The 23,279-nt window shown below is 36.2% G+C and overlaps 1 protein-coding gene across 6 annotated transcripts in view; it reads right to left on the minus strand.

Moving 5' to 3' along the window:
• The window catches only part of zormin (spectrin and immunoglobulin domain-containing protein zormin), a 799,654-nt gene that overhangs the window by 188,506 nt on the left and 587,869 nt on the right, over window positions 1-23,279 (minus strand). For all 6 annotated transcript variants that reach the window (XM_081744925.1, XM_081744924.1, XM_081744928.1 and 3 more), the window contains 3 exons: window positions 15,788-16,035; window positions 6,719-6,972; window positions 1,441-1,632 (listed from right to left, as the gene is read on the minus strand). In XM_081744925.1, coding sequence (XP_081601051.1) covers window positions 1,441-1,632; window positions 6,719-6,972; window positions 15,788-16,035 — 694 coding nt within the window. The remainder of the gene's footprint in view (window positions 1-1,440; window positions 1,633-6,718; window positions 6,973-15,787; window positions 16,036-23,279) is intronic.

The following is a 23,279-nucleotide window of genomic DNA, read 5'->3' on the forward strand; positions in this document are numbered from 1 at the left end:
CTGCTAAGATTTTATCGAAGGGTATATTTAACACCTAGTGATTCTATGAACTCTGACACAACATACTGAAATAAATGAAATCTTTGAGTTTTACGTCCGACGTTATGCCGGTTAGGCTAAAGGAGACGATGATGGTGAGTAATGAATGAAATGGTGGAATGAAGAAAGTGGGAGGAAACGGGAGAACCCCGAGGAAACCCACGCACACGGTGTTTGTCCACCACAAAATTCACTTGGTGCGAGCTGGGGTCGAACCAAGGATCCCATGCACCAAAGGTGAACGCTTTATCACTGAGCCACCACGGCCCCCTTGGTGATACAACGGACCTCAAGAACTGTCCAAGTGAGTACCGTGGGTTTTTTTGATAGGGATTTGTACACAAGTGACCTCAAATGTTATTTGATAAATTATGTTTACATTCATATTTAATTAGAGATTGGCGATTTATTGGTTTTTATAATCTTGTTCAAAATTCTCGGATGCGATACTTTCTTGTTTTTAGAGGCGAATCTAGTTTCCAATTCACACGCATTCGTCTGTTTAATCCTACATACATTGTTATATCCATTTCAAGTATTTCTACTTCTTTCATTCTAATCTCTCAAACCTTTATAAATTTACTCTCCCAGCTAGAAATTTAAGGAAAAGTTGTATTATGAATTTGCTGACTTTGTCGACAAAGGACATTCGTGTTGTGTAAGTTTTGCACGATCAAATCGCTGCCACTTGCCACAATATAGTATTACACTTTTGCTCACACACATTTTCCCTACGATGTTGGGGATGAAGCCCTAATCTTCCACAAAGTAACAAAAAAAAAAAAAAAAATCACTATATTGTGAAAGTGACCGAGTAATCGAAACAACAGAGCCGAGATAGCAAAAGATTTACTGCCTCTTGACTTCTACAAAAACTCGTTACCATTGCGAAAGATGAAAATGCTTAGTATACAGAAACATTTCAAATCAACGGTTAAATCATTCACATAGACAAATACACATTTTATGTTTATTTCAAAGATTTGAAAGAAAAAAAAGATCGTGATGCAAACAAGAAAAATACATAATAAATTTTCAGCATGTGTGTGTTCTTTCGTAAATTTAAAATGAGTATACGCTGGACTACAAAAATATTAGGTAAATACACACCTATACTCTCAATCACATTCCTGATTAAAATTGATAAAACAAACGAAAAAAATACACACTGAAGTAATAAAATCCAGAGAAAGTTACCCCAAATTGACACTACTATGTGAACAAGAATCTGAAAGAAAAAATCATTATCATTCAAGGAGTACATACGAGAAAAGTAGTTGGCGAAATACTGTATTGCACTGGTAAAAGCTATAAGATCCTAGCTTGAAAACACAAGATTATATACTGAAGAAAACCTCACAAATTCTTGTTTCAAACAAATAATTATATAACACCACTTACTGTTTGTGCTAATCGGAAGAACGATATTGACTGAGTTAACAAAGAATGCCTTTGTTCTAAATGTTCAAGATATTCTGCACAACTATTGAGGATAGTATAAGATCTCGACTTGACTTGTTCTGCAGCAGCATGTTCCGACATAGTCAGCTGTTCAGTAGCCTTCGTTATTTTCAATGCCTTATCTTGAAGCTCCTAAAATAAGACACAAACATTCCAATTTTAGCAACTAATTTTATAATAGCATAAATAAATAATTTAAAATTATTGTAAAGAATAAACTATAATTTGCACGTATTGTTACCTAATGGTGCTATTCTAAATTTTTAACAACCGGTTAAAGATTAGAAAATTAAAAAATATATATAACCAGTTATTAAAAATTAGAAGAGCATCACCCATGTGCTCTATTATATATATTTTACAAATACACTTTGTTTTTGATTTACTTATAAATTCTTATATACCTAAGAGAGATAGTAGATGGATAAGTTGATAGATAGATATAATTCTCATAGACGGTAGACAAAACCAAAGTTCGTACTGCATACCACAAGTGAGAAGTAGAGTCCTACACAGCATCGTAATACAAGGTAGCTTGACTATATTATGTAGCACTGCGAATATCTTAAAAACGAATTGTCCAAGATAGATGGTTGTCAAAAATTATTGTAAAGACCTTTATCCAGCAATGGATCGACAATTGTTGATAAGTGTTTCAAATATAAATAAATAATCCTCGTCACTTTACTCATACAACCTCAGTTTTCATTTTTGATATCTGAGTATTTGAGGTTAAGGAATACACACTTAACTTTGTTCTGAGAGATAATATTTTAACTCTGTAATATGTAAAATATGTAAAACATAAATATAAGAATATGTAAAACAAAGAATTTAAAATAAAATTTACCGTTTCCACATCCCGTTATTAATCTTCTGGTGTGTACAGAGCAAAGCAAGTTTTTTTTTTTTTTTTTTTTTAAATAGGTCAGTTGGTTTTGGTCTAGCGTTATTGAACGTAATTAGCAAAGCTAATTGTTGGAAGGTAAAAAAAATAGTGGAACGAGGCAAAAATTTTCCTCAAAAATTATGATAACATGGCGAATTTACCGGCTACAAATGATTGAAAGATAATTTCACTACGTACACTAGAAGAAAGGAATACGTTGCACTGTTGTTCATTGGCGTCAGCAGTAGGGTGGGCCGAAAACGGCCGAAAAAAATTTTTTTAGAAAATTAAGATTGAGTACCGTGCAAAAGTTGTATAATGTTATATTATGTTTCCTCACCAAAACAGAGCCGGATTAAAAAATATTTAGCCAGGCCCCGGGGGCCCCAAAGAACGTTAATTTTGAAAAAAAAAGTAGCCAGCTATGAAAACATTATTAAAATATATTTTTTTACAAAGTTAAGTTTGAGTACCACGCAAAAGTTGTATAATATTACGTTATGTTTCTTCACCAAAACAGAGCCGGATTAAAAGATATTTAACCGGGCCCCTTGGACCCCAAAAAACGTTATTTTTTTTAAAAAAATAGTTGCGAGTAGTTAAAATATTGAAATATTTTTTTTTAGAAAATTAAGTTTGAGTAACATGCAAAAGTTGTATAATATTATGTTTCTTCACTAAAATAGAGCCGAATAAAAACATATTTGACCGGGCCCCGGGGGCCCGAAAGAACGGTAATTCTGAAAACAAAAAGTAGCCAGCAATGAAAATAATATTAAAATATATTTTTAGAAAGTTAAGTTTCAGTATCGTGCAAAAGTTGTATAATGTTATATTATGTTTCCTCACCAAAACAGAGCCGGATTAAAAGATATTTAACCGGGCCCCGGGGGCCCAAAAGAACGTTAATGCTGAAAAAATATGGTTGTGAGTAGTGAAAATATTATTGAAATATTTGTTTTCAGAAAATTAAGTTTGAGTACCGTGCAAAAGTTGTAAATTGCTATGTTTCTTCCCCAAAACAGAGGCAGATAAAAATATTTCACCAGGCCCTGCGGGTCCGAAAAGTGTTATTGTTATTTTTTTTAATATATATACCATTATTTTAAGTATGTATAGAAAATTGGTTAAGATTCCTAATACTTTAACTTGACCCCAGGATTTTAAATGTTCTGATCTGATGTGCAGCTCTTCGCCTGATTGGTGTTTAGTAGATATAATAGTACGGACACAAATACATAAGGTAAGGTTGAAAAATTGACTAACAAACACCAAACCAGCGCAGAACTCACCACGTGGAGATGGCTACACAGCGAGTTCCTCCCACCCACCCTCCTCTTACTTAAAGCTCCTTAGCGGAATCTTGGAACAAAATATTGAGATTTATGTCCGAAGCTTGGTAGATACTTTCGTGCTTCCAGTTTTGCGCGAATATAACCGTCTCGTGCAACACTACCGTATACTTCTGAAGAAGATTCTGTTACTACTTTTAGACACTTCTCCAAAGCCTGCGTGTGGAAGGGGAACGTGACAAACTGAAACTTCCTCTTTTCCACAATCATTTCGGTTGGTTCTTCTATTGATACGTTAGCCGAAATTGGAAGTTTCGTTACTATTACTTCTGACCAATCGGTCAAATCGATGTAATCCGCATATTCTTCAGTGCTTTGCCTATTGCAATTGTCAATTAGAACTATAGTTTGGTATTTTCGGCCATCAAAATACAGACCCTTAAAATTAGTAGCTTTACACTGTAGACGGTTTCTTTTTTCTTTTTCTTTTTGCTAGTTTCGTACGGATTTTGTTTTTATCTACTACCTTGTCTTAGTTAGTTTTGTTCAGTAAATTCATATCTTCTAAAACAGCGGATACAATTTTAGCAGCCGACCTATTCGATATACCTGTTAAATCTTTTGCGGTACTCATTTGTTTAGGGCTCACTATTGTTTATTTAGGTTTACTTTAGATTTTATTCTCTAAACGATAGCTCCATGCGAACTCTTCATCGTCTAAATTCGGGGTGGAAGCGCTTAATGTATGTTCCAAGTACGGGATTGAGGCTAACGATTGTAACCCTCTTGTAATTGGTACCGCAGCATCATAATCGATCTGTGTGTCATGCTTTCTTTTGAGCCTATGGGTTTCCGCTTCATCTGCATTGCAACTCGTCATTTGTCTCTGATTTCTCTGATCTAATATGAGCTCCCACTCCAAAAGCGGTATATAACTTGATTTACCACACTTACAGGTTAATCTATCGCAGCATTTGCAAGAGAAATATCACATAACTTCTGAGCACCGTTCTTAAATTTCTTTAATTTGGCTCTTAATGCAGGTATCTTGTTTCGTAATGGGGTTAATGATCGTTTTGCATTTTGAGTTGTAATTCAAAATCATATGCTTAATTCGAAGTCAAGACAATACAGGAAGAGAGGCTCGCAGCCATATTGTTTCTAGTTTATTTGAATTCAGCAATGTAAGCGCCGCCTTCGGAAAGAAAGTGTTATGTATTTTGCATCCAGATGCGAAAAAGTGATATTCTCTTAAAGTTTGAGAGTTCTGAGGTGGGCTCAACACAAAGGTTTTTCGTGTGTTAATATGGTAGTTATGAAAGTTAGTTAAGCTCTTAATAGTTATTTGCGTATATTGAAACCATGTACTTCATGTTTTATGTATTAATAGTATTGTCTGGTAAAATGTTATTATTACCTAAAACCATTTTATTTGAACAAAAAATTAGGAACTTTAGGGCCACGGGGGCCCGGTTAAATATTGTTTTAAAATCAACATATTTGACATGGCTTCATTTCGTACCAATGCACAACTTTTGATAACTACTCAATCCTGAATATCTGAAAAAAAATTTTTCGGCCCACCCTAGTCAGCAGTACATACACTTTGGGGGCGAAAAACTATCGGAGGGACTAGAGTGTATGGAATATTCCAGCAAAGCGGGGGTCCGTTTACGATTTGTTTGTTTATTCAAACAGTAAAATTCAATCTTGTTTTACAACTTTAGCTACATTTAAATTACACCAAGTGTATGTCAAGAACAAAATAATGATAAAAGATAGTGTGAAGTGAATATTCAGAAACAATGAAATTTTGAACACAGGTTTTGGTTCTACTAGCCAATAACTAACTAACTAACTCTATGGCCTATGCAACCCGCAGGTTCAGTGCCGCGTTCACAAAAGCTCTCCACTGACTTCTATCCTTAGCTAATTGCATCCAGTTTCTACTTTGTATTCCTATCTCTGCGAGATCCATCTTAATATTATCCTCCCATCTGCGCCTAGGTCTTCCTAATGGTCGTTTTCCTATGGGTCTTCCAGTCAAGACTTTGAAAGCGTTTCTACTTTCTTCCATTCTAGCTACATGACCCGCCCACCTAAGCCTCCTAGCCTTGACGACCCTAACAATGTTGGGTAAACCGTATAAACTATGTAGTTCCTCGTTATGAAGTTTCCGCCATTCCCCATTCTCGTTCCTCTTGGGTCCGAATATTCTTCTCAGGATCCTGTTCTCAAATACTTTCAGTCTATGTTCTTCCCTCAGAGTAAGTGACCATGTTTCGCAACCATACAGAACAACAGGCATGATTATAGTTTTATATATTTTAAGCTTCAAATTCTTCGACAGAATTCGCGACGACAAGAGATTTTGAACCGAATAGTAACACGAATTCCCTGCTTTTAGTCGACATTTAATTTCTAGCCAATAATTAATGTAAATGAAGCTCAACAATGCATAGTTAAAAATTAGTTGAAAATTATGTTATTTTAGCTAAACTAAAACTCGCTTTGCTGCTCGCTACCTACACAAAAAACAATTTACTCCACTTTCACCTTCATAAAGCCCAAAACTGCCTGCCTTTTTTCGCAATTGGAGACAAACGTTTGTGCTACTTTTTTCATATCCCCTTTGTCTCTTGTTTTGTGAACGTAGAAAACTGCTACATGGTTGATCCTCTAGGAGGGGGGGGGACGAAAACAGTTTTACAATTATAAGGGGGGACACGTCCCCGGTGGGATTGACGTCCGTGCTGTCCTTACATATTCGCCCACAACAGATAAGCATGCACTCCATATGTGTATTACCCGGATTAGAAGGAAGCCTGGGTGTTATTTGGTAAGAGATATCTAGAGGAGAAATTAAGGGATGAATTATAACTACCGTTTTAAAAAAGACGTTAGGCTGATAGGAAGGTTTGCTTCCGAATTCAACAAACAAATACTAAGCAGCTATAAGTATTAACTATGTTTAAGTAAAGCTTTCTTGATGACATCTGCACTGCGACGAGATTGATAAGTTGTAAGAATTGCTTACCTTGGCCGCCGATATAATTTTATTGTGTTCATGTAACAGTAGTTCAGCCGATGAGGAAGATTCTCCAAGTTGATTTGTCTTCCCAAGAGATTCCTTTCTACTTTTTAATTGGGATTCTACATCATCCAAGTCTCTCGAAAGAAGAAGAAGTGCAAGCCACTGTTCGAGTTGAGTTTTTCTTTGTTGCCACAGTAATTCAACCAAACGACGTTGATCGTGAAGGGCTTCTAACCAATGTTCCACTTGAGAGATTGCTGTACAATAATAATAAGAAAAATACAATAACTTACTATTGAAAGAATCACACTCACATCATGGAATAAAGCGAAAAGGCTAGATTAGGTATAAGTGACAACTGAAAATACATAATATAGTTTTCCTATCTTCTAACAAATTTTCAAATGAAATACAACCTAACAGAATTTGTGATTTCAATATTCTTAGTACAAACAACCTGTCACAATATAAAAGAAACAGTTAAAAAAAGATTTTAAAAAATCATGACAATACATAAAAATTGTACAAGTCAATCTATCGATTATATATCAATTTCTGCCATAACTGTGTCTGAAGTGAGAGGTGAGGTGATTGTAGTTAAGCGTCCTCTTTAGCAGCGAGGCTATATGAGACGTGAAGTGTCTGAACTGAGAATTGTTCAATGTTAAACTTTATACCAATCATGAGCCAACAAAGTTTTATCCCATGTTAAACTTCATACCATTCATGAGCCAACAAAGTTTTATCCCAGTGCAAAACAACTTTTCCCAGGAAACTCCTTCCGCCTTACAACCTCAAATAAACCTGTGTCAACCATCCTTTCAATTATTTGCCAACCATTTTCCAACAAAGTCATATCCTAGTGCAAAACCTCTTCACCTTACGTGCCCAAATAAATCTGTGCCACCATTTCCCCAGCAATATCCCATCCATCTCCTAACAATATATTAACCTTTACCCATCCACCTATTATCGTATTCCCATACACTGTGAAAATGCCAGCACACAGTTTTCCCAGAGATCCTACAAGGCTCAGTAAACCGGTGATTCCTTTTCCAAAATTATGCCAGTCTAATCCCACCAATACTCCCATTTTCAAGTTGAAAACACATCTCCTCTGTCCAACTATCAATTTCTAGTACATAACCTCCAAAGAGGACTTATAATTCAAATTAAAGCTATAATTCTTTCCTCAATACTATGTCATCAATCTTCTAACAATACACTGTTCTGTAGCCATTCAATTATTATCTTATGTCCAAAACATCCCGAAATCCTATATATAGTGGCCCCAGAGGGTCTGGCCCTCTGCCCCTGTAACTGAAAATAAACACATACCACACATTCCTATTCAAATCTTTATATATGGTGTTCCTCGCAGAGGTGGGTCTTTGCCGTCTACAAGACACCCCTGTCAACCATATGTCAGCGAACTTTTATCATAGTGAAAAAAACCTCCGCAAGGACTTCCTACAAGACCAAATAAGCCAGTGTCCACCAACCACTAACAATACGCCATCCTTCAGACAGGTATGCTCTATCCTAGTCTCAAACATCTAGAAATTCTAATACACAGCCTCTCCATAAGCCTCCTGTACCTACGAAAACCAGACCCACCATTCCTCAGCAATCGTGCAAACATCGTCCAACAATACACCACCCGCCAACCAACCAATTCTTATCCTATGACCAAACACCGTAAAATCATCATATAGTGGTATTTCCACGTGAGACAAGGTACAAAGTTTTCGAGACTAGACGATGTTCGCACTTTAAGGTGATGTCATTTTCACGTAGATAAGACTGGATTTCAACAAAATTTTACACGAGACATATACAAAATTTCGAGACAAGACGCCATATTGAGCGAAAGTACACTATAGGTGTACGTAATACTAAAAATTACTAGTGATGAGCAAATGCAAGACCAAGACCAAGACCGGGGTGGTCTTGGTCTTGGTCTTGATCTTGCACATCCAGTCTTGGTCTTGGTCTTGCACTGCAACCCTTGGTCTTGGTCTTGCACACCCAGTCTTGATCTTGGTCTTGCATGCAAGAGTCTTGCAAGTCTTGCATTTAGGAATTCTCAAGCTTTTCATAGGTAAATTTTACTATGGATATAAGGGATAATAAACTCTACAATGCGTCAATAGTAACGGAAATACAATGCATGTTTTTAAATGTAATATAGTTTTAACTTTGTGTAGGTATCGTGATAGTGTACAACATAGGTGATGACCTTTCCTTTTTTAATGGGTGCCCACGCTTCACTACTTGTAAGATATACCTAAATCACAACGTTTCGTAATCTGTTTATATTTTAAACAGATCCAACACTCCACTGGTTCCCAAACTGGGGAGGCTACCCCTGAGACGGATGAAAGATAAATCAAGACGGCACAGATTATTGAAATACCATGAACTGCAAAATTATTTTTACACTCTAAAGGCGTCAGATTTTTCTTTTCAACCACGATTAGCTAATCCTTGTATTAATCAAACTTCCAATTAAATATTGAGATTTTGTTTTACTGATTCCAATATGCACTCTATGGGGCAGAAACATTGACAGTACGCAAAAGTGATGAAAAAATTGTAGGATTTCGATACATGGGCATGGCGAAAAAAGCAGAGAATTAGCTGTATTGAACGGAAAACGAATGAAAAGGTGTTAAAAAATTAGCAGTAGGAGAAAAAAGAAGAATTTTAGATATTGTTAAGAGAAGGAAGAGGAACTGGTTAGGATATTGGCTGAGGAGGAACTGTATTATGAGGGACGTGCTGGAAGGTAGTGTGGAAGGAAAGAGAGGGAGGGAGCGAAGGAGACTAGTTGAAGAAAGTATTAAAACAGAAAATTGCTACGTCAAGACGAAGAGACTAGCTGAGGACCACCGAACATCGAAGCTTCTCAGTTGCAACAAGTAACCTGCCAATACTGGCAGAATATAGCTATTATGAAGATCATGATACATTTAGCAATATTGACTAAAAAAAAAAGAGAGAGAGAGAAAATTAAAATAATAATTATGATAATCAAAACTTTTAATATTTTAGAATAATTTGAGTGAAAACTGAAAACGATTCAACTGTCTATGTCTTTTGTGTAAATTCAATCTACTATGAATACTTTTGACCTGTATTGGAAATACAAAACAACGGCATCAAACTCCAAGTTATTTGGTCTCACTTATGAATATGGATTACTAGCATCAATTACCCACTTCGTTGGGTTAAATAATAATAATAATAATAATAATAATAATAATAATAATAATAATAATAATAATAATAATAATAATAATAATAATAATAATAATAATAGATTTCGTTAGTCACTTTTTACTATTGGTAAAGCGCTCTCTGATATCGGTCGTTTTTGATTATTTTTATATTTCTCTCTCCTCCTCCTCCCCAAGTTGCGGGGCTGAATTTGAATTTAAACGGCATCAAAGTGTCGCTGTTCGTCTCAGGGACCCCAAAAACTAAGGATTCAGCACTAATATCGGTCATTTTCAATAAACTTATATATCTCCTTCACCCCCATGTTGCGAGGTACGACATCGGAAGTGTCATTATTCATCTCAATGACCTCGAAAACCATGAGTTGGACATTGATAATGGTAATTTTTGATAATTTTATATATCTTGTCCCTCCCTCAAGTTGCGGTGCTGAATTTGCATTTAAACGGGATCGGAAGTATCACTGTTCATCTTATCGACGCCGAAAACTATGGATTCGACACTAATATTTGGTCATTTTTTATCATTATTATGTATCTCCCTCTCCCCAAGTTACGAGGCTGAATTTGGTCGTAAACGGTATCGGAAGTGCCAGTAATCAACTCAGCGAACTGGAAAACTATGAATTCGACAATAATATTTGTCATTTTCGATCATTTTTATATATCTTCTCTTCCCCTCCTCCAAGCTACGGGGCTGAACTTGGATTTAAATAGCATTGGAAGTGTCACTGTTTATCTCAGCGACCACAAAAACTATAGACTCCATTTTAATATGAGTCATTTTCAATCATTTTTAAATATCTTTCATTCCCCCTCCCCTAAACTGCACCGTCAAAGTGATATGCCAGAAAGCACCTCAGGTCCGATCCTCATCTATGTTGAAAATGAGATCAAGTTCGGTCGGGTGGTTCAAGAGTTATTAAATTTTATTTATTTTTGTACATTTTCCATCTCTACCTCCTACCGTCAAAGTGATTTGATAAAAAAAAAAAAAAAAAAAAAAAACATCCCAAGTCAGAACCTCATCTATGTTGAAAATTTGATCAAGATCGGTCGGGTGTTTCAAAAGTTATTAAGTTTTATTATATATATACCCCTCCTTCCTCCTCCCCTAGGTTCTACCATCAAAGTGAAACAAACTCTAAAAAGCTTTCCAGGACCGAACCTCATACATGTTAAAAATTTGATTGAGATCTGTTCAAGAGTGATTGAGTCACAAACTTAGTCACTTTTATTTTTATTTATATTGATTTTTGTATATTTCGCCTCCTCTTGCTCCCCTACATTGCTGCGTCAAAGTGAACTGACAGATATCATTCCCCAAGTCAGAACACCCCAACACCCCTTTAAAAAAACACCCCAAGTCAGAACCTCATCTATGTTAAAAATTTGATCGAGATTGGTGGTTTGGTTAAAGAGTTATAAAGTTTTATTTATTATTTTATAACTCCCCCATACCCTCCCCTAAGTTTTACTATTAAAGTGAAATGATGAAAACACTCCCAGGTCCAAACCTCGTCTATGTTGGAAATTTGATCGAGATCGGTCTGCTGGTTCAAGAGATTAGGAGTCCCAAAAATAGTCATTTTCAATTTTATAATATAAATTTATTGTTATTGTATACTGTTATATTGTTTAATCCTCGATGTGTCGTATACCTAACGAGACTAAATGTTAATAAACAATTATTCAATGTATAAGCATCCGCCCATGAAATCAAACTTGCGATCACATGCACTAAGTGTTTGTCAATGTCATGAAAATGTTATTTCGATTTTAGTTTTAAGAGTACACATTGAAAATTTCCAATGGATGCTTGAGTCTCGGAGCCAAGGCCATACCCATGTAGTCGACACCTATGGTGCACGGTATTACCGATGTTCGATCTACATTTCTCTTTAGTTTTGAAAGAAGAACATCACTAATATGCTTTGAAATGAAATGAAGTATCTAGTTTAACGTCCCACGATTGTGCACCAAGGCTAAGGGAGACGGTAATGATGAAAAATGACTGAAGAGGTGGAATGAAGAAAGTAGGAGGAAACGAAAAAATACCGAGAAAACCCACGCACATGGTGTTTGTCCACCATAAAAGCTCACATGGTGCGAAATGACACCTGTGTGTCTTGAAAACGAGTAATATCTATCGAACACGTGAACAACCAATTCAGAAAACGACATACTGTTGCTATAAGCTACAGGGGCAGATCGACTCACACGGATTGCATAAACTACTGGAATACATTCACTTCAGCAGTATTTTTACTGAAGCCAAGAAATCCATCAACTTCTTTTTTTACATTATATAAAAAGATCAAGTAGTGCCGGTACTTGTGCAAGACTCTTGCGCAAGAGTCTTGGTTTTGTTCTTGCACCCTTTGGTCTTGGTCTTGCATCGGGATTCCTGGTTTTGGTCTTGGTCTTGGTCTTGCATGCAAGACTCTTGCAAAAACTGCAAGACCAAGACTCTTGCGCTCATCACTAAAAATTACGTTGACGTCATTCTGACAGATCGATTTAAAATGTCCATGAGGCGAGACGAGACACCTAACATAAAATTTTATTCTAAGATATGGAGTATCGCATAAATAATGGAAATGAAATTTTTGAGTTTTACGTCCCACGGTTATGCCAGCTAGGCTAAAGGAGACGGTGATGATGAGAGATGAATGAAAATGGTGGAATGAAGGAAGTGGGAGGAAACGGGAGAACCCCAAGAAAACCCACGCACACGATGTTTGTCAAGCACAAAGTTTACTTGGCGGGAACAGGGTTTGAACCCGGGACCCCAAGCACCAGAGGTGAACGCTCTACCACTGAGCCACCGCGGCCCCCGCATAAATAATGGGATGTTCCAACATTTACACTTACGTAATGGTGAGACTTTCAGGTTGAAGTCCCGATAGTGGAGAGGTCCTCCACAATTTATAACAGATCCCATTTATAAAAGTTCACAATCAATTTATAGCAGATCGTGGCGTATTTAAGAGGGGGCTTAAGACCCTCCCAAAATTTTGTTTACTATCTTAAAGTAAATGAAATATCTTGCAGAATTTTCACATTTTCAGGAATAAAGTTAGCAAAGCCCCCCAGAAACAAAATCGTAAATACGCCACTGAGCAGATCCAAAACTTTTATTTTGTCTTATGAATATTACTGCATGTTCATATGAAAGAATATAAAATCTGAAAAGAGAGATTAAAATATTACGTTAGAAAAAAAATCTAATGTTAATAAGTCTGAGCTCGATTCCCGTTAGTAAAAGCCTGTATATTTCCGTGTGCTGTTGCATGACTCAAAGATCGAGATGTGGGTAGAAAAGTGTGACCAATAAAAATAATCAAAAACGACAAATAAGTCGATTCTATAGTTTTCGGGATCACTGGTATGAATACTGTTACTCCTGATGTCGCTAAGTTTCAGTTCAGCCCCATTGGTAGTAGGACGATCCTAGCACAGAAAAATAATTGTACGAGTATATATGGACGAATAATCTTAGAATTTGCTATAATCCTACCGACTGCGTCATGTTTCGTTTCACAACTATCTGAGTTGAGTTAATTTTGAGTTTAACGTCCCTTTCAGCAGTGAGGCCATATGAGACAGGACCTACTGATTAACGTGGAATCCGAACCACATAAGCTCCCACCGGGAATCGAACCCAGTCTCCCACGCGAAAAGCACGTACGCTAACCGCTTAGACACGGAGGAGCTTCTCACAACTATTTTTTTAACAATGTTGCCAGCACATGCTGATGAATATTACAAGACTATATGATATACAAAATATGACAGAGTTTTAAATAGTAAATGTTTTCATGTTTATTTTAATTTTTCTGTATTGTTTGTATCTAAATTTAATTTTAGTTGTTTTCAACCGTATATCATACATGTACAGATTGCTTTTGCCAATAGTTAGTTTGAACTAGTAAAGCTTGGTTTCTAAAATACCAGTTCAGATGATCATTTTTAAAGTAGGCTTTTATAATCCTGTACTTACACAAAATCAACTCTACAAGAAGAACATACATTTTCGAAAATAAATAAGCACATCAGAAAAAAAAATAGTCGCCTCTTTCACCGTATAACTTAGGTAATACTGTGTAACACGCCTACGGCCTGTATAACCAACTGAATTCTGAGTAGGAATGTTTCAACGAATAGTTGCAAGTATAGCACATCGATATGAATCCACTCATTCATCAGTAGATCCTGTTGTTCCAATTGAATACGGGAATGCATATTTCTGCGTTTTGTCCGCTGCTACACCACAGGGTGTCAATATGAAACAAACCTAGAGGTTTTGCGGTACAGATGCGACAGGATATCTGAATATGCGTCGGGCCATTTGATTCCCGGAATCACAACAATTGTCATCTTAGGGGATGGGAGTGTTTACCGCATATTCATCATGAGGATGTTGAAGGAATGGAAACACCCTGTCACGAGAATGTCTAAACACGCATGATGCTTTGCTCAGATTTAGCTGTATGAGTGGGCTCCAGTCATAATTCGAAAAACAAAACATTACAAAACTTCTTTCAGTGTGAAACCACACTATCATATTCTGGGGACGAAATGCTCCATTGCCTTTGGCGTGGGAGGCCCGGGTTCGATTCCCGGCGGGAGCTCATGTGGTTCGGATTCCACGTTAATCAGTAGGTCCACGTCTCATATAGCCTCGCTGCTGAACGGGACGTTAAACACAACTCAACAACACCAACAACGAAATGCTCCATTGGACTTCCAGTAAACTCGACGCCTTACATTATGAGAATACAAATAAAAACGCACTTCTTCCAGTCTGCTGCAGTACAGTGTTGGTGTTTTTGAGCCCATTAATAATGTTGTAACTTTATCTAACACAGTGGGAAGTGGCTTCTTTCATGGTATTCGATTCCAAATGTACGCTCATGTCCAAAATGATTGTCGCATATCTATAACTGTCTTCTTGTAATAATATAATTTGATAATGATTTTGTAGGGTACTTTTAATACTGATACTATGTGTATAATCGGGAAATGTATATTTGTGGTAAATTTCATAGGAAAAGAACTATAAATACGAAAATTAGAATGAGTAAAATAAAATGTTGCTAAATGGACAAGAAAATTTTATTTTCGTTTTATTCTTCTTATTTACTGCTCTTTTGTCATGAAATTTGCCACGTACATGTCTTTGCCGATTATACACATACTAACATTATAAGAAATACCGGGCGAATTCAGTATCAAATTATATTCCTACAACAATATATTTATAGACATGCGACAATAATTTTGGACATGAGTGTACATTGAATGAAGCTCCCTTCACAATATTCTTTCGGAAAGTAATTGGGATGGCCGTACATTCACGACGATAGCAATTCTTGTCGTGTTTGGAAACGATTTTTTTTTCTTTTTTTGGCCAGGAGCGTAACTCGTCAGAGCTTCCTTTGGGTTAGGTTCCTTTCCTGACTACTCCTCCAACGCTGTTTAGCGTTCATACGTGTGTTAGATTTTACCTTGTATACAGTCTGCTTTGATACACTTAATTTACTGTGTGCCCATGAGAACACCTAAACCCAATGGACTTCTTTTGTCACTCGGTCATCTTCGCTCCTAACGTCTAGACGAACCGTTTCCCTATAACTGATCGGCATACTTATTTAGTGCAAATGTGGTATTTTAATGGTGATGGGTCATTTAATTACGTGTTACTAGAAGAACTCAATCTATAATGACAGAAGTAGACCAATGTTAATTCCACAAAAATGATTACTTTCTCTGTTGTACTTATTTAATTTACTTAAAATGCAATAAATTTAAATAAGATCAAGTTCCTCACCATACTCTGTTGTTACTCTTATTCTCCCAGGTCTGGAATCTAAAGTTCCCACTTTTGCTATCTCTTGGATTTTGTCTAGAAGTCCTTGTCCTTCTTGTAACGTCACCATTGAAGACTCCAGTGCAGACTTCCGTAAATCATGTAGTCTTGTTAGTATCTTCTTCACGTTGTCGATGTCTTGCGGGAACGTGTTGTCTTTGCAGGCTATTTCCACAATACGCAACTTTTCCATATAATCTTGCGCACGACTGATAATTGAAAAGAAAATAATATAGTTAATTACGTATTGGTATTAGATAAGCCAGTAGTATACTAAAATGTGAAACATTTTAACACAGAAAGTAATAATCGACGTAAACTTAGTAAATAATTGCTTTTATAGGGCTAAAGTACATTCGACACATATACACCAAGATAAGAGAAAAAGTGTAAACGAACCTGGCTGCAGAAATCTGTCATTTTGGAGTTTGGAGTAGGCTGCCGAAAACATGAAAATATGAACTTAAAAAAGTCCATAGCTCCAATACTATGGGACCTACAGCAGTCGGGTCAAGACTTCACTTAGGAACTAGTATGTGCCCTATCCAAATACCCATGTTTCAGAATCCTTCGGTACTTCCGCAACATTTTTTATAGAGGTAGTTGGTGAGTGCTTCAAGTTATATGCACGTAGCCAAACTCCCTCTACAAAAATTGTTGCGTGACTACCTTAGAATTCTGAAACATGTATTTTTGGACAGCGTACATATTTGTTCCTAAGTGAAGTCTTGACCCGACTACGGTAGGTCCCACAGTTTTGGAGCTATGGATCTTTAAAGTTCATTTTTTTTTTTCATGTTTTTGGCAGCCTGTAACTCCGAAATGACAGATTTCTGCAGCCAGTTTAGTCTATACTTTTTATCTTATTATGGTGTCAGGAAATACCTCTCAAACATTGTCGGTGTTGTTTTGAAACATCCTGTAAAAAAAAAAAAAAAAAAAAACTGATGTATAGCATAACATCGAACAACATTGTATAGTAAAATTAGATAATCACACTAAAGTATTCAAACTGAATGTTCACTGTTGATATATATTTAAAGCCAAGTTAAATACTAAACCCAGTGCTGTCAACATAGCTCAAACAATACACACATGATTTTACCAGCCATATTTACTCCTCGAGCATCATAAAAATACCAAAACTTATTGCAAACATACGACTGTAAGCTAACTTTTGCAATACTACCAGATTTGGCATCGCTCGGAGCTTAAAGGATCCTATAAGGGCCTTGTAGATACTAAATTAATGATACCGCTTATAAAGTTCAGCTCTATCATTCATCATGAAGCTTTGGTAATTATTCAAACTATATGAAATTAAAAGTCTATAACATAACCTGCCTTGATGCGTGCCAAAATGGACGCAAACAAAGATTTGAGTTCAATGCCCTATCATATTGTCAGAAACTACGAAAATTCAATTTACAGGATCACAATATATGATTAATTGAGTTGGTCAATTCCACAACGTTTCTTGTTCACTTTTCGGATTTTTTATTTAATCATTAGCATTGCTTACGATTTCTTAATACCTGATTTCATCTCATTTATCCCATTTAATATGTTCAGGTATTTATTTTACATTTTACAAAAATTATTTTGCTTGTTTTCAGGTATAGAAATTAAGATGATTAAAAAAAAACACTTGATTTCTTGAAAGTTTTGTAAAGTGGACAAGAGACGTTTAGAACTGGGCAACTCAGTTTTGCGTTAAGATTAATATTCCTTATTAAATAACGATAACACAATTTGTATCTTGAGATAACATAAAAAGAAAAAAACACCAAATTTTAAAACAACGTATGCGACAGATTTAATACTAGTTCGTTTATGAAGTAAAATGATTTACGTCCCTAACAAAACTACTTTTTCCATCAATAAGACTTGCGATATTCCATTTGTGTTTCTTTTATTTGACTGACGTTTCAAACATACTGACTGTGTTTATCTTCGAAGTTGTACAAAATACCAATTCAAAATCTGTTGTACAATTACTGTTATATAATTTTTACATTATTATAATTTTATATTTTAAGTATCTTTCGGCTAGCTGGAGGCTCCGCCCCCAGATCCCCGTGTTTGCTCAGCCTATGGCCCTGTATATCTTATTTATCAGTCTTTGCATCAACAGTGAATTTCGTGCATTTCCTCTTAATATTTCCAAAATTTTGGCGAGCTAGGGGCTTTGCCCCCAAACTACCGCTTTTGCTCGGCCTACGGCCTCGCACTTCTTAAACCCACAATTCCACCGATTTCCAAGTTTCTTTTTCTATATTCAAGTACCTAAGAGATAAAATTATGTATTTCAAGAAAACGCTAATTCAAATAACATGGGACTTTCTTAATCCCCCCTTTAGACCCCTTAAATTTGAAAATATTTATTCTTGGCAATTTTCGTGTGGGTTAGTCCCGAAAGGCTACAATTACACCAAAATTTCATCATTCTAATACTGCCAGAAGTGCCTAAACATTTTGTGGTGTGGAAGATGTCCCACATAAATAACATGAGAAAGATTTTTCAGTTCCCACAAGACAACTCTAAAGATGGAAATTTTTATTATTGGTGATTTACTGATGTAATGATAACGGAAACGTACAAGCATAGCGAATTTCAAGTTGTTACTCCAATTCCAAGTACCTAAAATATGAGATTATCAAAAAAAAAAAAAACTCCATCCCCCTTTAAATCCGCTAAAAATTAAAAATTTCACTTTTGGCAATTTTTTTCTGTGGGTTTGTCCTGAAAACCTACAATCATACCAAATTTCAACTTTCCACGTCAACCGAAAGTAACCCTTTATTTTATGTCAGTCAGTTCATGTTTTATATATAGTTGAGATGTTTAACAATTGAATATTGTTACAAGCTACAGTTATTAACCGTTTTCTTAATATTATCATTGTTTTCGGTGTGTTTTTTTGCGCAGTTAATACTACTCACCCTTAAATGACTAAAAATAAGATATTTCATTAAAAGTCACAACCCTCTTCAAAAAATAAAGCAGCAAAAAATTATCACAATAATATTCTTCTTTTCAATGCTATTGATCACCAAAACGACAAGAAATATTAAGCATCTTTCGGAGCGGAAAACAAGCAAGCCGTTATTACTTAGTAGTAATGTACTTCAAATCGACAAAAATGCTCACTAGAAACAGTTAATTCTAGGAGCAGGGGGGAAATGTAAGAAGAATTTGTCTCCCTATTAGCAAACATTCTGGAAGAAAGAAACTGGTGAGTTGAGTCGATTGAGTTTAACATCACTTCCAGCAGCGAGGCTATGTAAGACGGACCTACTGATTAACGTGGAATCCGAACCACATGGCCTCCCACCGGGAATCGAAACCGGGTCTCCCACGCCAAAGGTGCGTACGCTAACCGCTTAGCCATGAAGGAACACTGGAAGAAAGAAAATTGTTGTTTGTGGACACTAATACTATTTTAAAAAGTAAATAGTATGATCCCAAGATGAAAATGCAATTGAGAAGTTATTTGTAATAGTTACTTTTTTTTTTTGAAATAAGAAGACGAAAATGACATTGAAACATTAGGGGCGCTCAGCCCCTTCAACAACAATGGGGACTCAAGAGATTTGAGCCTTCACGCTCTGACGCCTATATTGTCACTGAAATATTTATTTGTTACATAAGAACGAAATCAACTTAACAGTGTCTAAAAAATTACTAGGTTCGTGTTGTCTTCAGCATGAACCGAAATTTTGAACGATACAAAACATACGTGTCATGGATAGTAGCATAAGCATAATTTAATCAAAGAGGATTCAAGCATTTAAGTTCATATTGTTTCACAGATTTGTATATACCAATATGGTAAATCTTTATTTTGCGTAATATCTTGGTGGAAGGTGTATTGAAGTCTGATTTGATTTGATTTTGAGTTTAGCGGCCCATTCAGCAGCGAGGCTATATGAGACGTGGACCTACAGTATAACGTGGGATCCGAACCACAGGAACTCCCGCCTGGAATCGAATGTGGGTCTCCCACGTCAAAGACTTGTACGCTAACTGCTTAGCCACGAGGGAACTCTGATTAAAGCCTGAAAACCATGCCTTCCGTACCCCACTAGTCACAGATCCCTAAGTTGCCTTTGTATTTCACATGTACAGTAATGGTAGGTAATTACAGTATATGCCTTGAAGATCTCAAAATATTTTTTAAAATATTATTAAGTTAATTAATTTATTTTACTTTGTATAACCGAGATATTTGACGTTTGGAGGCCCAGTTCAGAATACATTATGCTGGTGCTATTTGCTTACAATAATATATATATTTCATCAAATTGCATATATTAATTAAGCAATATAAAATTTAAAGCTGAAAAAGAAAATAATATTAATATTTAATACATGAAAAACAATAAAAATTAATTATAGTTTTTTCGTACAGAAATTTTTTAACACTGTCATACACTTTATTTAAAAGAAAATTTCTGATCTTTCTCTCAAAACACACAATATTTGTTTCATTCTTGAAGCCTGCAGGTAGGTGATAATAAATACTTGAGTACTAAATTCATGTTTCTGCCTTGGAGTACTAAAGTGCGACAGCTAAAACTAGATTCCACTAGATTATTATTTTTATATTATACTCGTACTGTATAGCATTGGTAGTATCAACTCCTCTCTTGGTGAACAGGCTATAATGATGGAACGCTGAGGATTTCGTATTTCTTGAATAATTGTTTACATGAGTGTGCGGTTTATGCCAGTGATTATATGCAAAACAGGCTTTTGTTTTCTGAAAATGACTATGCTGTTATTATCGTTACCTCAGAGACCATCCCATACCTTATTAATAAGAGAATTACATTGTATAGACTTGTATTAAAGATTTTACATTTAAGCCTTCTTTTAAAATTCTGAGAGCGTAGCCTATAGTTTACTAAATATTTTGTTGTTGATAGCATATGGTTCGACCAATCTAACTTTTTGTTTATTTTTAAGCCCAACAATCTAGTTTCTGACTTTTAAGAAATAAATGTTTAATGATTTGTTACATGCATGAAAAAATCTTACAAAGACACAATTGAGCAATTGCTAAAATAATTTGTATTTTACAAATCGCCCCCAGAAAGCAGAGAGGTGCTAAGCGCCAGTCTCCTTGATTTCCAATAAGTGCATATCCTGACTACCCATTTCATGTTTAATGCTGTGCAGAAAGGAGACAAGTGGCAGGAGACAATATGAAAGATCTGCACTGAAAACTGAATTCTAGAAGAAAGAAAGATTCGGAATTAATTAGTGTTTCATTCGTTTTTATTCATCTCCTGAGAAAGGGTCTGTGGCACATCCATATGTTTGAGCCACAACAACCGATTTTGATGAAACTTAGTAGACTAATAGGACACCTTGGAAAACTAATGTAATTAGCAGGAATTTGTCAAAATAGCTGTAGTTTCTGAGATACAGTCGATTCATTAAAGATGACATTTGTCGTGATATCTCGAGAGCGATCCACCGAGATCAAGCAAACTTTGTTAGCCATAGTAAATACATGATAATTTAAACGAAATTAAAACGAATTGTCTGCACCGCTAACTCCGCAGAATGCGCAAATAATTGTGCACATGCGCATATCTCGAAAACGTGAAGACTGCGATATATTTTTCTCATGCTTAGTTTGAACTATAAGACGAGTATAACATAATGCAAGAAGAAAACTAGACTCAAAGGTGAGCGTTTTCAAGCAATTGAGGTGAGAAGATTTTGGGGTGGTCTGCCCCCGGACACCCGCCTCTAGTTACGCACTCTGTCTGGCTTCTCAGTCATACATTTCCGTTACACTTGTGTAGAAGTCATATAATTAACGTTAATAGTCGCGATATTCGGGTTGTAGTGATATCAAGTACTGTAAGTCATCAATATTGCACAACAGTAACACAGTATTAAGAGAGCGTAAGGATAAACCATCAGGCCTATAGTCTCGATCTATTGAAACTAGTGGTAGGCACAAAAACTGGTTTTCCGGTTTTCGGTTTTTAGGAAAACCGAAACCGGGTTTTGAAAAGTTTCAAAAACCCGATTTTTCACCGAAACCGGTTTTAACCGAAATCGGTTCGGTTTTCACCGAAACCGGTTATCAGTTTTCTACAAAGCAGGTTCGCTTTTTCACCGGATCCGGTTTTCTTCAAACCCAGTTCCGTTTTTTTTTCAAAATTGGTTCTATTTATGACCAGAATAGTATCCGTTGTTCTCCGGAAATCGATTCCGTTTTCACAGAAATAGTTTTATGTCTTCCAAAATTTTCCACAGAAATCAGTTTTGGTGCGAAACCGAACCGGTTTTTGGAGAAACCCGAAACCGTTTACGGTGGAAAAACCGAACCGATGTTGGAGAAAACCAACCCGGTTTCGGCGGAAAAACAAACCGGTTTTGGAGGAAATGAAACCGGTTTAGGTGAAAAACCGAACCGTTTTTGGTGAAAACCGGGCCGGTTTCTGGAGAAAACCGAAATGTCGGTTTTTCGGCTTTTGGTTTTTCTAGAAACCGGTTTTCGGATTTTATAAAAAACCGGTTTTGTCCAACCCTAATTGGAAACAGGCTATACTTTTTGTGACGAGACTGTTTCACGCGACGAGATATGAAAACCCCAAAGGTCTCGTCTCATAGCCACACTAACTATATTTAGGTAACCCTATGGTCTATGATTTTGCAAGTTTCTTTGAAGCATAGATGCCTGCATCACACTGACGTGTTCCAATAGACCGTGACAATAGGCCTGATAGTTCTTCCTTACGCTTTCTTAATACTGTGTTACTGTTGTGCAACGTTGCTGACTTACAGTACTTAATATCACTACGACCCGAATATGGTGACTATTAACGTTAACTATATGACTTCTACACAGGTGTAATGGAAATGTATGACTGAGAAACCAGACAGAGTGTGTAACTAGAGGCGGGTGTCCGGGGGCAGACTACCCCAAAATCTTCTCACCTCAATTGCTTGAAATCACTCACCTTTGAGTCTAGTTTTTTCTTGCATTATGTTATACTCATCACGTAGTTCAAACTAAGCAAGAGAAAAATATATCGGTCTTCACGTTTTCGAAATATGCGCATGTGCACAATTATTTGCGCATTCTGCGCAGGTGCAGCCAATTCGTTTTAATTTAGTTTTAAAGCTATCATGTATCTACTATGGATTGCAAAGTTTGCTTGATCTCGGTGGATCCGTTCTTGAGATATCACGACAAATGTCATCTTTAATGAATCGACTTTATCTCAGAAACTACAGTTTTTTCGACAAATCCCTGCTAGTTACATGAGTTTTGCAAGGTGTCCTATTAGTCTACCAAGTTTCATCAAAATCGGTTGTTGTGGCCAGACACCTTATGGATGTGTCATAGACCCTTTGCATTTTGGCGCTTAAGACCTTTCTGCTTTCTGGGGGCGAAATGTGAGGTACGACGAATTACGCATTGAAATA

Source organism: Thermobia domestica, chromosome 17 (assembly GCF_964235325.1).
Source record: "Thermobia domestica chromosome 17, izTheDome1.hap1.1, whole genome shotgun sequence".
Lineage (NCBI taxonomy): Eukaryota > Metazoa > Arthropoda > Insecta > Zygentoma > Lepismatidae > Thermobia > Thermobia domestica.